At 37.3% G+C, this 15727-nt stretch overlaps 1 protein-coding gene across 1 annotated transcript in view; it reads left to right on the top strand.

Annotated features, from left to right (window-relative positions):
* Nucleotides 1-15727, top strand: part of CNTNAP5 (contactin associated protein family member 5) — a 407927-nt gene that overhangs the window by 149767 nt on the left and 242433 nt on the right. Inside the window, exon 4 of the mRNA XM_081943815.1 lies at nt 5860-6007. Within this exon, the coding sequence (XP_081799941.1) occupies nt 5860-6007 (148 nt within the window). The remainder of the gene's footprint in view (nt 1-5859; nt 6008-15727) is intronic.

The following is a 15727-nucleotide window of genomic DNA, read 5'->3' as shown; positions in this document are numbered from 1 at the left end:
AAGAGAAAGAAAGAGAGCGAGGGAAAAAAGGAGAGGAAGGAAGGACTACAAACCTGGCATTAGATGCAGCTTCAGAGGATAATCCGGGGCTGGAAGGGATCTGGAGGTCATCTAGTCCAACCCTGCTCCAGAAGGACACTGGTTTTTTTTTTGCCAAAAGTTTTTTTTTAACATACATATAATATAATCCAAAGTATGCCATTACATCTTAACAAATGTTTTTTGAATATTCAGTAATATATCAATTCTTCTTGCCATTAAGCCTCTTTAATTTTTATTTGCTCTTCTGCTTTCCATACACCATATTATAGTCTATTTCATCTTCAACTCTTCTCCTCTCCCTCTCTCCTCCTCCCTACCTCCTTTCTTTCATCAGGATATCGTTAAAGTGAGTTTCTGTCTTTTGATTCCCCAGTTACATGACTACATAATCACACCCACCCAGTCACATTACCCCCACCAAGCCACACCCCAAGCCACACCCACAGAGCCGGTAGTAAAAAAAAAAAAAGATTTCATCACTGTGTAGGATCCCACCATTGATTAGATTACAGTTGTAAAATAGATTACAGAGTGTTTCTCAACCTTGACAACTTTAACCTACATGGGTTTCAACTTCTGAACTGGAAACACAGAGGTAGAGAGATGATTAGGAAGGTTTTTATTCTTTTTTCTTTCATAAATGTGCTATTTTTAGCAATGGATTTTGCTCCACTCAGTTCAGAGAGAGAAAGAAGTAATAAATTGTCGGACTCTGTGTGTGTGTGTGTGTGTGCATGCGCACGCATGCACACACACACACACACACACACACACAGACAGAACAGTTTCATCAAATTCAGTGTGTTTTATTTCCAATGATTTTTTTAAATTCATAAATATTTGGACTACCATCCATATATTGACTTTCTGAAATTTCACAGTGCAACAGTAGAGATTATTTGAACCCGGATGGATTGAAACTACTTGTTGAGGCAAAAAGGAGAGGCTCTTCTCCCTCTGAAAGTTAAATTCATATTTTGCAGATGGCACATCGTGTGTAGGAGTCTGTTAGGACTGAAGGTAGCAGAGACAAACAGGGATAGAATATCAAATTCCTCCCCAGTAGTGCCTGGTTTTCTTTTTAGGTGTAAGCAACAAACTGTAAAAAGAAAATATGGATAAACAGCTGTTACCAGAAGTATCTGCAGATATTGTGCAGAAGTTATTTTGTAAAATTAGACCATGAGCTCGATTACTCTAGATCAGTAATGGAGTCCAATCCAATATGCTGGCCTCACTATCTACAATGGACATGTTCAATGAAGGGCTCTTTCTACATACAGATGGGAAAGTAGAAATGCTGGGCCAATTGGGATCCTTTGTTGCTTGAAGAAACTTCTACTTAAAGCCATATGAATTCAGAACAACCTCAAGTATTCACCAGGGTGCTTGATATCTGCACTCATTGGGAGCAAGCAGTGATATGCAAGACATGAATTTTTGCCCTCTCATAACTGCTTCTTCAGCTAATAAGTAGGATGAGATCAATGAGACTTACTGTCTTTTAAAGGTGATGGGTCAACTCCTAAAATGCTTAGGATATCTGATATTAGGATATTATTTTTAAGCAATGAGACTATTAATGCCAAAGGTAAAAATAAACTGGGATATACTTACCTTGCTAATTTTCAATCTCCAAGTAGGAAAATTAATGCAAGTTAGCACTGGACAATACAACCAATTCATTGTTTCTTCCTTTATTATTTATTTGTTAAATAATTTATCTTGCTGTAAGGCTATTCATGGCATCCTATAACAATAAAAAAAGGGGGGGGGGGAATGAAAAGTGTGTGAACAGAAGATTATAAGGCAATAAAATAAGCAATGATTTAAAAAACACAAGAAAAACAATTATTTGATTACCAAAAAACCAAAAAGGACAAGTAGAGAGCAAATAATGGGAGAGGGGGAGTCTGCCATCAATCCAGCAGCCACCACCAGAATGAATTTCTCCAAGTAATCCCCATAGATTATTAATTCTTGACTTTAATCATTTACATTGGAAAATGGAAGTTTGAAGAGCTTGGATTTGTTTTGTTTTGTTTGAGGCTCCAGCTGGCTTCGTGGTGTCTGAAGAACTCTCAGGAGACAAGGAGAATCCAAGAAATCAATCCAGGCAATCTATGTTCTCCAGGCAGCCAGAGTTTGTGAGAGGAATGAAAACAGGATTTGTTGCGATCATTTGTTGAGTCACCAGGTGGAGGGGCGGGGTTTCCATTCAAGTTCAACCACTGTGGTATAGTGCAATGATCCAATTTCAAGGAAATGTCTCAAATAAGGAACTGGTCATTGCAGCATTGCAGTTGGTTGATATATAGCAATACCAACAGCACTTAGACTTCTATACCACTTCACAGTGCTTTACAGCCCTCTCTAAGTGGTTTAAAAAGTCAGCCTATTGCCCCCCCCCCCAACAATCTGGGTCCTCATTTTACCCACCTCAGAAGATGGAAGGCTGAGTCAACCTTGAGCCCGGTGAGATTGGATCTGCCAAACTGCTGGCAGCCAATGATCAGCAGAAGTAGCCTGCAGTACTGTACCACCCTTATTTACTTACTTATTTATTTATTTAAATGATGACCCTACTTTGTTCTAGGAGCTCAGGGTAAGGCATATGGAGATCTGTCCCCATTCCCCCCCCCCCGCAGTAATAACCTTGTGAAATATGTTGGATAACTAAAAGCTATCATGCTTCCATGCTTGAACAGGGAACTAAAGCTTTCTTTCTCTGGTCCCAGTCTAATCTACACAGTGGTACTTCTAAAATATTGCAATAAGGAAGTACTTAGTTATATTTTTGTCATATTTTATCTGAAATATTAAACAGAGAAAGTAGGCAGTTTAGCTGCTCTTGATAGGTGTATTTCTGTTTGAATAAATCTTGCAATTAAAATGCAGCCATGTGGAAGGCAGTATCTTAATGCCTACTATTTCCCCCCAATAGACTAGGTCACCTTCTTTGCTTATATGTGAAGAGTAGCCAGTTCCTTAGGTGAGGTTAAGAAACTTAAAACACTCAGCTAATACCAAATTTGAATATATTTTGCTCATTTTCCCAAAAATAAATAAAAGCAAGTTCCAGAAATAATACCTTAGATTTAGTTTTATTCCAGTGATCGCTTTGATTGGTTGCTTCCAACTTGGCATTAATTTTGTATAGTAATTTCACAGAATTTAGATAAGAGGTGAGAGCCTTCTCATCTTTCCAGTCAGCATAGACCGGATAACTTGACAAATATTTTCTATAATAATAAATTCAAAATGTCACAGAACATTCTTGTCAAAATGACATTACACTCCAGAAAATATAGTTTTTCTAAACCAAGCGAAAGAAAGGAAAGGAAGCAGGTGGAATATTTTTATGTTTAATTTGTTTTCTTTTCCCCCCACTTCTACACTTGTACTTTTCCATGTACACACACAAATATACAGACACAATACATGCAAAAGTGTCCATGCTGTGTTATGTTGTGTTGTATTACATATGTTCATCCTTAAGATTCATCCTAAGATCTGAATCTTCTTAGATCCGCTCAAAATGTATTGTAACAAACTTTAGCAGTTTAGCATCAAACAAAATTTGATGAACTGGATTCACACAGTCATTTTTTTTTTCAAGGAAGCCTCATGATAAGTTTGTTTTCCCCAAAATCATCAATGTGGCATGTGCACCAAATCCTCTTAAAATGTGTTCCAGAGTGCAGTTGGCATTGTATTTCAGTTTGGCATTGTATGTAGCAGTTATAGAGTAGACCAGGGGTGTCCAAACTTGGGAACTTTAAGGCTTGTGGACATGGCTGGCTGGGGAATTCTGGGAGTTGAAGTCCACAAGTCTTAAAGTTCCCAAGTTTGGACACCCCTGGAGTAGACAATGTTGGGCAGAGGCTCAAATTTGATCCTCTTTACTTTGGGAATACAATAGTGAAAATTGAAAAATTATGCGATACAACTCACAAACATCTTTTATTTTCATTTTTCTTTTGTTTCAGCCATCTTTGAGATTTCGGCGGATACGAAGCCTTCATTTACTTCTTAAAAAATCCCTTGATTAAGTAATTAATCCCCAGTTCATTATCTTATCCTTCAAGTGTGTGCCAACATGGCTTCCTTCCATGTACAGTTCAAATGTTACCCCATTACCTACCTAATAAAGTGGGAAAGGAGATAATTGCCACAATCACTGTGGTATCTAGCGAACATAGATCTCTAAATATGCTGGGGCTAGCTGAGGCATCAAGTCAGATTGAAAGTTGCACATCATCCTGAGCCATTTAATTTATGATGCCTTGTGGAACTGGCTGTCTTTTCTAAAGGACACTTTTGCTTTTTCCCATCCTTCAGTGTCTCTGCCAACTTACATCTTTTCTATTTGCCTTTTACAGCTTTAAGCTAGAGCTTGATGCTTAAAATATTAATCTTTGCCCCCCCCCCATTTACCTTCTTTCCACTCTAGTTCCCAGGTGATGTAAATAACAGCAGCTCACCCCCCCCCCCCAAAAAAAAAACCCATACACACAGGAGAGAAAATTCTTAGTTTTGGGGCAGAGGGAGCCATAAGAGCAATATGGTCTCTTTTAATGGTTGATGTTAAGTTCTAAAGTGAAAAGTAAAGTTGCAAAGAAAAAATAATAATAGCCTAGTAGACTTTAGTTGGGTCAACACATTCTGTTTACACTCTGTTTTAAAGAGATAGCTGAAGATCTCAAGTATTTTTGTCATGATATCATTTCATGCCAATAAACAATTTCATTATTCTTTTTTTTAAAATAAAGCAGATAATAGGAAGGGATAGTCTTGTCCAGGTAAAAAAATACATTTGTCGAGAGGAAATTAGTAGAATTCCAAGAGAGCCTATTAGAGCCATAGCACACAATGTTTTCTGATCAAGGTTTATAGTTGCCCTTTCACCTGACCGGGTGTATATAATCCAAGTAGGAATGTCCAGGAAATATAAGCGGGTAGTATGAAAGCAATACAATACAAATCCCCTATTGAATTTAAATTCAATGAATATGATCAATACCCTTGCATGTAATTTTTGCTCCTCCTGTAACATTAAAAACTACATTTCAGCAGCGATTTTACAAGGACCTCTAATTGTATCTAGACATTAGAGATTTTCTTGCCACCTTTGGTCATCATAAATTACTAGTAATACCAGTACTAGTACCGGTATTTACAAATATTGGTACTAGTACTGATATTTAATATATTTTGGGGCTATGGTTGCAAAAATATAGTATCCTGATTGAGAAAAAGCAATTATTTGGCATTGATCTATCTACATGTTAATGTTGGATTCTATAAACACATAAATCAGCATGTCTATACTTATGTCCATGTCTTTCTCAAGAAACACATTGAGAAATTGGAGTTTCAAAACCATGCCCTAGAAGCAAGCACTGAAGAAGCTGAGGTTTGTTCGCTTGGCAAATAAAAGCTTAAGAATAGATAATGATAGTGATTTTCAAATCATTCTCTATTGCTTTAGAGAGCAAGTCTAACCCCGAGGAATATAAATGGCAGGGAAGCAGATTGCAGCTAAGCATAAAAAGAAATTTCCTTGCATTATGAGATATTTGATAGTTGGAACAAACTGCCTTGGAAGAGGCTGAATCCTAAAGGCATGTAAGTAAAGCTGGACAAGTTACCTATCAGAGAAGCTATAATTGTATCCTGCGTTACAGAAACAGAGGCTACTATTTTGGCATGAACTGAATCTGCTGAGATGAAATGAATCACCACGTGGAGTTTATTTGTTTAAAAAAATGCCCCCAAATTCTGTGTTACATCCAGGCTTCTTCTTCTTCTTTGCAGGTTTTCCATGGCAATGTCAATGCTGACAGTGTGGTCCAGCACAAATTCCTTCACTCTGTTAAAGCTCGCTTTGTACGCTTTGTGCCTGTGACATGGAACCCGAGTGGAAATATCGGTCTGCGGGTTGAAGCTTTTGGATGCTCGTACAGTAAGTATTGAAATGTATCCTAGCATATACCGGAAGCATCATCTTCTTTCTGCTGAAGGTTCAGAAACAATATTGTACATTCAAGTTGTCAGGAAGATACTAATGTGCAAGTTTACAGAGCACATCCCAAGCTGATTAGTTGGTCCCACCAGTGGTGGGTTCCTACCAGTTCAGACCGGTTCGGTAGTGGTTTGGTGGCCTGGGTCGCTGGAACCGGCAACGACCTAGGCCTGCCATGCCCCCAAACTGGTTCTCCGGCAGCTCCATAGGCACCACCATCTTGCTTTTTGCTTCTGTGTATGTGCAAAACAATTTTTATTGTACTGCACATGCACACGGGACACAGCCACGAGGAAACCAGCAGTAGTGACTGCCGGAACCGACTCCTGGGTACCACCTCTGATTTTTAGCTTCTGTAGCAGATTTTGCTTCTGTAGCACAATCCCTACCTTCTCTGTTGTGTCTGTATATACTTTTCCTCCAGCATTTGTCTGGCCAATTTTCACTTTTTCCTATATGCGTTTAAAGAAAGTACTAATACCTAGAATGCCACCAATAGCATTTTTTAGAAGTAAAGATTACTTTCTTTCACTACGGATAAAAAAGCTATATCAAACAGGTAGTCCTTAACTCACGACCACAATTGAGCCCAAAATTTCTGTTGTTAAGTGAAATATTTATGTGAATTTTGTCCCATTTACAACCGTTCTTGCCACAGTTGTGAAGCACTGCAGTTGTTAAATTAGTAACACGGTTATTAAAGGAATCTGGCTTCCCCACTGACCTTGCTTGTCAGAAGTTTGCAAAAGGAGATCACATGACCCCAGGACACTGCAATGGTCATAAATATGAGTCAGTTGCCAAGTATCTGAATTTTGAGAAATGGCTGTTGAAAAACAGTCAAAAGTTACTTTAAGAGTGCCGCTGTCACTTCGTACAGTCAAAGTTGTAAGTTGAGGATTACCTGTACTTACAAAATCTGCCACAATTTGTTTTAAGTAGAAGCATAGATATCAATTTGCATTATGCCCCAAAATTATCTTCAGTCGTATTGAAGAGAGACATCAATGGAAAACAGATTGGATTTGGAGCTCCTGTGATTTTCTGAACCATTCTGAGTCCAAAGTTCGTCCCTTTTATGGAGCTTTAGTAACTAACCAATATAAAAATTAAGTGGAACAGTTCATAAATTCTAAAATAACCATCATCAAATGTGCCAGTTTTCCATTGTTCCCCATGTAAGGAGAATTACATGGTGTTGCACTAAAAGGTGCAATATGTTCTGAATGATTAAATAGTTACAGCTTTCTATCATGGCAGCGCTGTTCTCTACCTAAGTGAAATATTTCTATTCAACATTTCTGGACCTGAAATTCTTGTCTGTCACACTTAACATTTTTGGAGTGCCTGCTGCCATTTGTGGGCATTTCACCCTCTAGTGCATTAGCCCAAAAAAGAAAAGTGATGAGCTGGACATGGGAATAAAATGAAAATCTGATTGTGAATTAATTAGAAGTGTAGTTGGATGACTGCCAAGAAGTAACTGTTTGTTTAGGATCAAAGCCAGAAAAAGAGGCCTAGGTGTTAAGTGTCTCATTAGCACACACGGGGTAAAATCACAACCACAGGTTTGATTGGGTGTACCTCTCTAACTCATACCAGGTTTTTTTTAAGTGCTATATAATTAGCTAGGAAATATATTTCCAAGTACAATGTTTCTACAAAAAAAAAATGGAAACAGTGCAACTTTAGGGAGTTTTCGAAATGCTTATTATAAGGGACATAATGAAGTATTATGTGCAAATTACAGTAAAAACTATTTCTCTTCAACTTTAGGATTTATTTATTTAAGAATAGAATAGAATAGAATAGAATAATAGAGTTGGAAGGGAGCTTGGAGGTCCTCTAGTCCAACCCCCTGCCCAGGCAGGAAACCCTACACCACTTCAAACAAATGGTTATCCAATATCTTCTTAAATGCTTCCAGTGTTGGAGCATTTACAACTTCTGGAGGTAAGTAATTCCCCTGATTAATTGTTCTGTCAGGAAATTTCTCCTCAGTTCTAAGTTGCTTCTCTCCTTGATTAGTTTCCACCCATTGCTTCTTGTTCTACCCTCAGGTGCTTTGGAGAATAGTTTGACTCCCTCTTCTTTGTGGCAATCCCTGAGATATTGGAACACTGCAATCATGTCTCCCCTAGACCTTCTTTTCATTATATACATACTCAGTTCTTGCGTTCTTCATATGTTTTAGCCTTCAGTCCCCTAACCATCTTTGTTGCTCTTCTCTGTACTCTTTCTAGAGTTTCAACATCTTTTTTTTACATCTTGGTGACCAAAACTAAATAAATAATTTATTTATTTGTAAAATTTATTAGCTGCCCATTTTACCACAAGATAACTCTGGGTGGCTTACAATATAAATCAATTATTTACTTAGACCTACATATGAATTATTCTTTATACATAAGTCTCTGAGCATTGTTCTCATGCTGCCTGAAATACCTATAGCTTAGGCAGAATTCACTGGACTGTTATTTTCAAAGTATTTTAATGCAAGTCCACTGATTTCAGCAACAGACATTCAGGCCAGATTCATATAATACAGTATCATAGTGTTCGATTTTGGCTTGATGTGTTGTGTAACTCCAGATATTGTAACATGTGAACAAAGGATAGTTTAATGGCTTAGGTCCCCAATCTTTCCAGCTCTGTGAACTGGCAGCAGTGGGCAAGTATGCGACACTGCAGTTGTGTGAAACCATCCCCCCCTCTTCTTGCTGCCGTTGCGTGTTTGCAGAGCTGAAAAAATTGGGGACAGATGTATTAGAGGTGGTCAATTTGGAAGCCTCTCTGATTATGCTGAAGAAGCTGCCCATCCAGCAAGCACTTGTCAGTATCTGAAGGTTGATGAGAACCTCTTCTAACAGCGCTGGCCCCAAAAAATTCAAGTTCACCAAAACTGTTTCAGTGAATAGTCTCTTTGCTTCAGTAATGTAAGTCTTATTGATTCCATGACCTATGTTGTTTTATCCAAGCAGATCCACATTTAATGCTACCGAACTCCCTTATGCTGTGCTCTCCACCTGCCTATCTTTTTGGTTATCCTATTAATGGATTCTCAGTGTCTTCTTTTTCACACTTTATTTTATTGTTCTATTATTTTACTTATGTTCTATTTACCTTCCTTTCATTTTCTTCCTTTTTATTACTGTAAGTCACCTAGAGTAGCCCCACGGTGAGCTAAGTGGCAAATAAATTTAACAAATGAAATAAAAGAAATAAATAAGTAATGGAGTGAAAAGCTACATGCCTCTCAGTTTGTTTATTTTGTCAAAATATTCAGACATAGGGTTAGAGATTATTCTCCATGTGAGCATAGAGGCACAATCCCCACCTGGTACCATCTCTTTTTATAGAACAATCTCCCAATTTTAAAACTAAAAGTGGGGGGAAGCTTGGTCAGTAAGATTATACATAATAAAGATGCATAGCACACTTATTACCTGGCTCTGTATAGCAATCTGGGTATGATGACAAGACAAACAAGCAGAGATATATCAGATGACATCTGCAGATGAATGGAAAGTTGATTGTTCAGGATGCCAGGAAGGAAAACAGTTTATCTTATATTTCAAAAAGGTCTTGTTAGCATATCACCAGCAAATTCTGCTGACCAAGGGTATATATATATATGTTTTCTGTTTAAATAGAATGAGATTTATAGCCACACTTCAAATGCTGATTGTACTCTCCAAATAAGTAATGGTCTAAAAAGGCACGGTTCAGTCCAGCATAAATTCTGCAAACTGGCTAACGAGAAATAGATGGAGGGAACCAAGGACGAAAAAGAAACCCTGTAATGTGATGATGGCTTGACCATCCTTTCAGATGAAGAAGCCTCATTTCCCCTTGGGCACTGGCAGGAAGGGGACTGCTGAACAGCAAAGGATTAGATGATAGATAGATAGATAGATAGATAGATAGATAGATAGATAGATAGATAGATAGATAGATAGATAGGTAGATGATAGATAGATAGGTAGGTAGGTAGGTAGGTAGGTAGGTAGGTAGATGATAGATAGATAGATAGATAGATAGATAGATAGATGATAGATAGATAGATAGATAGATAGATAGATAGATAGATGATAGATAGATAGATAGATAGATAGATGATAGATATAGCATTTTTTGGCAAAACAATTATGCCAGCCTTCCTTATCATATCTCTCTCTCTCTCTCTCTCTCTCTCTCTCTCTCTCCCTCTCCCTCTCCCTCTCCCTCTCCCTCTCCCTCTCCCTCTCCCTCCATCTCCCTCTCCCTCTCCCTCCCCCTCCCCCTCTCCCTCCCTCCCTCTCTCCTTCCCCCTTCACTGGCTTTGTATTTCATGCCAGGAGGTAAAATTAATGTAGTGGGGATAAATGCTTATGAACTGACACATTAAGTCTTCAGAACACAGGTTAATAGAAAAATGAATCAAATAGCTACCAAGATCAGGATAATTGCACAAGTATCTTAAGTAGCTCTTTGGCATAATAGGGGTCTAAGATGCTAAACTCAGTGACATTGCAGGGATGCCTTGCAGGTCATGGAATACAGCCTCTTTGGAGGAAGAGAACAGTAAAATGTGAATTAGTCCATCCACATTTCTCATACTGTGTGCAATTCTCACCTTATACAATATTTAGAAGTCCTTTCTGGAAATCATTGTATATGTTTGCAAAGAATAAGTTGATTCTGGTTGGATGGGAGAGACCAAAAGGTGAAAGCATCAAAGAGGAAGGGAGAGTGAACAGGCCATGCATCAATAGCATGGAACTTTTGATAAATTCCCACTAAGATGTTGATTCTTGTCTAGGAATTGAGAATATTTTATAGCAGTTTTCTTCAATCTGGTGTCCTCCAGGTAAATTGGATTTCAAAGTCACATAATTCCCAGTCAAAGTCCAATGTGGGCAAATGGATACGAATTTGGAGAAGAGCTTAATATTAAACAAATAACTCACCTGGCCCTATGCAGCATGATATTTAGGATTACCCCACATAAACCTGCTTATAGTTGAAGGTGATCTTTAGAGGTCTTCTTCTGGTTCTACCAATATTTGAAAACCTGAGATTAATCAAAGATTAGCAATGTATCTTCAGGTATGGCTTTCTATTTACCTATAGCTCTCCTAGAAAATCTATTCTGATGCCCATTTGAATTATTTAAAGATGATATACTATTATGCATAGTCACAGTCAGCTAAATGTTTAGAGTGGATTTATCCACCTAAGGTTCTTGGTAAATAGAGGCTGTCAACATTGTGGCATGGATGAAGGACATGTTTCACTGTCATCACTTTGTACTCTTCCTATCCATGGTTTTTAGTCCTGTTTGAGTGCAGTCCATTATTCCATAAATGGAATAATAATTGAATTGCCCAGGTGTTAGTTGCTGGAATGCTGAACCAAGCAGAACTTTGAGCACAGTTGTAACTACTACTCATTCAATGCCTTCGGAATTTTGAATGAGTGGTCATTAACTGAGGGTTGAAATTGGAACAGGAACAAGGTAGAATTGAAAGAAGATTTGAGAGAAAGGGGGGAAAAAAGATTTGCAGAAACATCATATAATCTTTCCAAGGAAGGATTCCACTGTTTAGGATCAAGCAAAAAATCCATGCATATTTTTTTAAACATTTTTTTTTAAAATCAGGAACACTATATTTTATTGCACATAATCAGTAAACATTTTCAGTTCACCACCACATCCATGAAAATGTTGGACTTGCATTTTTTTCAAGAGGACCATTGAAAAAATATATACATTGCAGAAGCTCTGTGAACATGACAGATTTTAATAAAGCATCGGACAATTGAAATGTTGGGTTATTTTTTAAAGTTCTAGTTTCTAGCTTATGAGGTGCAAAGATGGACATGGGAAACTTCTGTAAATTTAAAGCATCAGAGGCTTGGCTGGATCTGACTTAAATCTTAAAGAAGGGTTAAGGATTTTATGACTGGAGAAATAGCAGTGCAGTTATATGTGCACTACTCAGAAATAAGTTGCATCAACTTCAATGTATGCATTGGACTTTTTAAATTGTCTATAAGGCTGTTAGATGTGCATTAGTGCTTTGCCATAATTTTCCTTATGTCAGACTATACATTTGTTCTGTATAAAACTCTGGGCTACATATGTTGTAGAACAAGTAAATCCATCCACATTTGTAAATTGTGTAAGTACTTTACGGTACATTTCAGCTTTTTTAATGCCAGTTTTTCTAAGGGCAGGAATCTGCTTTTGCTCACAACCCTTTATCATTTGCAGTGTCAGCAGAGAAATTTGTTCTGATTCAAAAGAATGGAGTAGACTTTTTCCAGTCTGCACCACTTCTCTTCAAATCCTCCCTTATTCCCATCTGCATTCTAATGGTTTAGCATATTCTAAAGGATATGTGCCTGGAAATAACATTGATCAAACAGCATGCTTACAGGCTCCCTTTGCCTCTTTCTCGTTCTGAATGGTGTATTGAAATGATTCAAAGAACTTCCCCTGTTTTTCTTCCCTGCTTGCAGAATGTTTTCTGCCGTCAAGCTGCTTAATGGGAAGTCAAGCTGAGCTTGGACTAGATTTCACCTTGATAGGCTTGGTTTTCTTTGTTGGGTTCTGAAAAATGTGTGCTTTTTTTTTTTTTGACATAGAAAGACTCTTTATTATGTTCAAATAAAAGCCAATTATTTGTTGTCATGCAAATTGCCACTGATGACTTTTAGATATGAGAATGCCAGCTTTGGCCATGATCGGTTGGATTTACAAAAGATTTCATTCATTCACAGATCCTATATCTTTGACAGAGTAGATGTCACATAGTGGCCTCCCTACCCCAACCTACTCTGTGATAATGTTATTCCACAAATGTCTTCTATATAGAATGACCAGTACATACAAAGTAGGTTGTTGCCAAGTAACAGAGATTTTTTTTTTTACATTACATTCTACATAATTTTTTTCCCTCTCCACTCTATGTGGCTTCTCTCTACCTTGTTATTAAGCAGGAACAATCTGTCTGAGAATTTTCTGCGCAAATATGTGTCATTTGCAATTGTCTAACTATTACCTTTGAATAGGTTACCCAGTGTGATAAAGTGCTGGTATTAACCTTATTTGAACTTAAATCTGTTCATTAAAACACTTTTTCCTGGTCTCAAATGAGATGCCTAAACAGAATTGACAACTCCCACTAGAATCTGTGAGTAGGATGCAAAAATGAACAAATTATTCTATGCCAGATCAGCAGAATTATTTCCACCTTGTCTGGACCTCTTGCTTGGCATTAGCTACCTACCAATTAATCACTTTGCTTTTCTGGTAGTATGAAGCATGGGGTGAAGGGAAGTAGGATGTAAAAAATAAAAGTGATTGGGAAAAAGTGCCAGATGGTTTATTATAACATAATAAGCACAAGGATGCTGTTGGTTAATATCATAACTAGACTATCACAAAGACTAACAAACTATCCACCCTGCAGTCACATACACACACACCAGTTAAAATCACCATTTTTTTTTCAGAATCAGAGTAGACTTTGTTACATATAAGGGTAAAGCAATCTCCTTTAGGGTGTACTATGAATGCAGAGGGACACGGTGGCTCAGTGGCTAAGATGCTGAGCTTGTCGATTAGAAAGGTTGGTAGTTCGGTGTTTTGAATCCCTAGTGCCGCGTAACAGAGTGAGCTCCTGTTACTTGTCCCAGCTTCTGCCAACCTAGCAGTTCGAAAGCATATAAAAATGCAAGTAGAAAAAATAGGAACCACCTTTGGTGGGAAGGTAACAGAGTGCCAATGTGTTCCTTCAGCATTTAGTAATGCCGGCCACGGAGGTGTCTTTGAACAGCGCTGGCTTTTCGGCTTAGAAATGGAGATGAGCACCACCTCCATTTCTAGAGCACTAGAGAAATGGAACGACTACCACATATGTGTGAGGAGAACCTTTACTTTTATGAATGCAGATGTAGGCAAGAATGTCTGAATGTCCTGTAGGCTTTTAAAAGTGTTGACTTTGCTAACAGAAAGGGACATTTAAACTCTGCTTCAGGCAATCCTGTAGCTCAGCACTGAATTTAGTGCTAAGATTCCCAAATATTTAGAATAAGTGAAGCATGTAATAATAATATCAAGGGGAAGGCAGAATAGGGCAGTGAAAGTCAACCAGAAAATAAAGTATAGGGTTGGGTAATGAGTTAATGGTGTTGGATGCAATTCATTTTGATAGTGACAGCTGGAAGATTTTATTTAATTGATTTGAGTTTTTTATACAGAGAATACTATAGTTTTCTTAAAAGTCAAAAGTTATTAAAATCTTATTTTGAAACTTTTTAAAATGAGTATTCCAAAAATGTATTTTTTTTAAAAAAATATTTTGAATCCATCACCAATTGTGATATATTTTTTTGTTATCCGAGTTCATTTTTATTTAATTCATTTAATGTGCTTTTATCTGGAATTCTTATCTGTGACCATAAAACTATTTAAATAAAAACTCATAATCTTTTGCCTGTATACAAAAGCATGGCATCATATTTAGTTCTGAACAGAAGTTATGAGCTCTCTTCCCCTTCCAAATTTAGTAAAGGCAACATAATTTTCATAGGTGTGGAATGTTTGGTCCAAGAGCCACAATTTATTTCCTTCTTCAATAATATTGTATGTATACTTTTCATCCTGAAGTTCCAATGCCCTTAACAATTACAGCTTGTTGATAAGAGAAGATGATTCATTCTGAAGAGAAGCCTAAATCCTTATCCAGAAACCTACATTCCTATCCAGAAAGTAAAATGAAGGTGTACCTTAAGATTTCCTTTGGCATCCTCAAATGCCTTCTTGCCTTTTACTAGCACTTACATTTCTAATTCAGCTGTCCATATACTCCCTAGGTTCAGCTATGCACTATGATTAGATTATAGTAAATCCCAATATTCCTCATTCTGTAGTTCAACCCCACAAACTCTAGCCCAGATAGGAATTGACACATTTGGAATGCAATAGTTTGCATACATTATTGGGGGTGGGGAAGAAACATAATTGGGTCTGAGCCATGGACACTTGTGCTCTGATGGATATCATCATGAGTACATTGATCTGGGCAGTTGCTGTTATGAAGTAGCAAAAGTTCATACTAAGAATCCATAGGGAAGAAAGTTTTATTTTTAATGTCACTGTCACCATGCATGAAATCTATGGAATAAGTGTTAGAAGAAGATAGTCAAAATGATCAAAGAACTAGAATAACCTCCCGTGTAGGAAAAGTAGTAATACAGTGGTTGTATATCTACATGCTGTAAATCTGGAAAAATAGAACAAGAAAATATATATTTTTTATTTTGTTTTCTTTTCAAAATAGTAATACTTTTAAGTTGTTGAGATATTTAGGACATTATTAATATGAATTAAATTAGAACATTATCTGTTGTGAGCTTTATGTTGTCTATCAGTTTGATTGGTGTCAAAGAAGGAATTTATATAATTATATGGAGGCCAAGGTTATACATTTATTCTAATCACTAGGACATTGTTGGGGAGAAAATTATTGTTTTCATATACCATTTGTCTGTAATTTGTACTGCCTGCCTTCTATTGAAGACCTGTATACTGCATGGGTCAGAAAGAAGACTGAGAAAATATCTACAGACTCCTCATACCTTGAACATAAACTGTTTCAACTCCTCCCCTTG

The sequence above is a fragment of the Natrix helvetica genome, assembly GCF_964273705.1.
Source record: "Natrix helvetica genome assembly, chromosome: 1".
In the NCBI taxonomy this organism is placed as follows: Eukaryota; Metazoa; Chordata; class Lepidosauria; order Squamata; family Natricidae; genus Natrix; species Natrix helvetica.
This window is presented reverse-complemented; position numbering and strand designations above follow the sequence as displayed.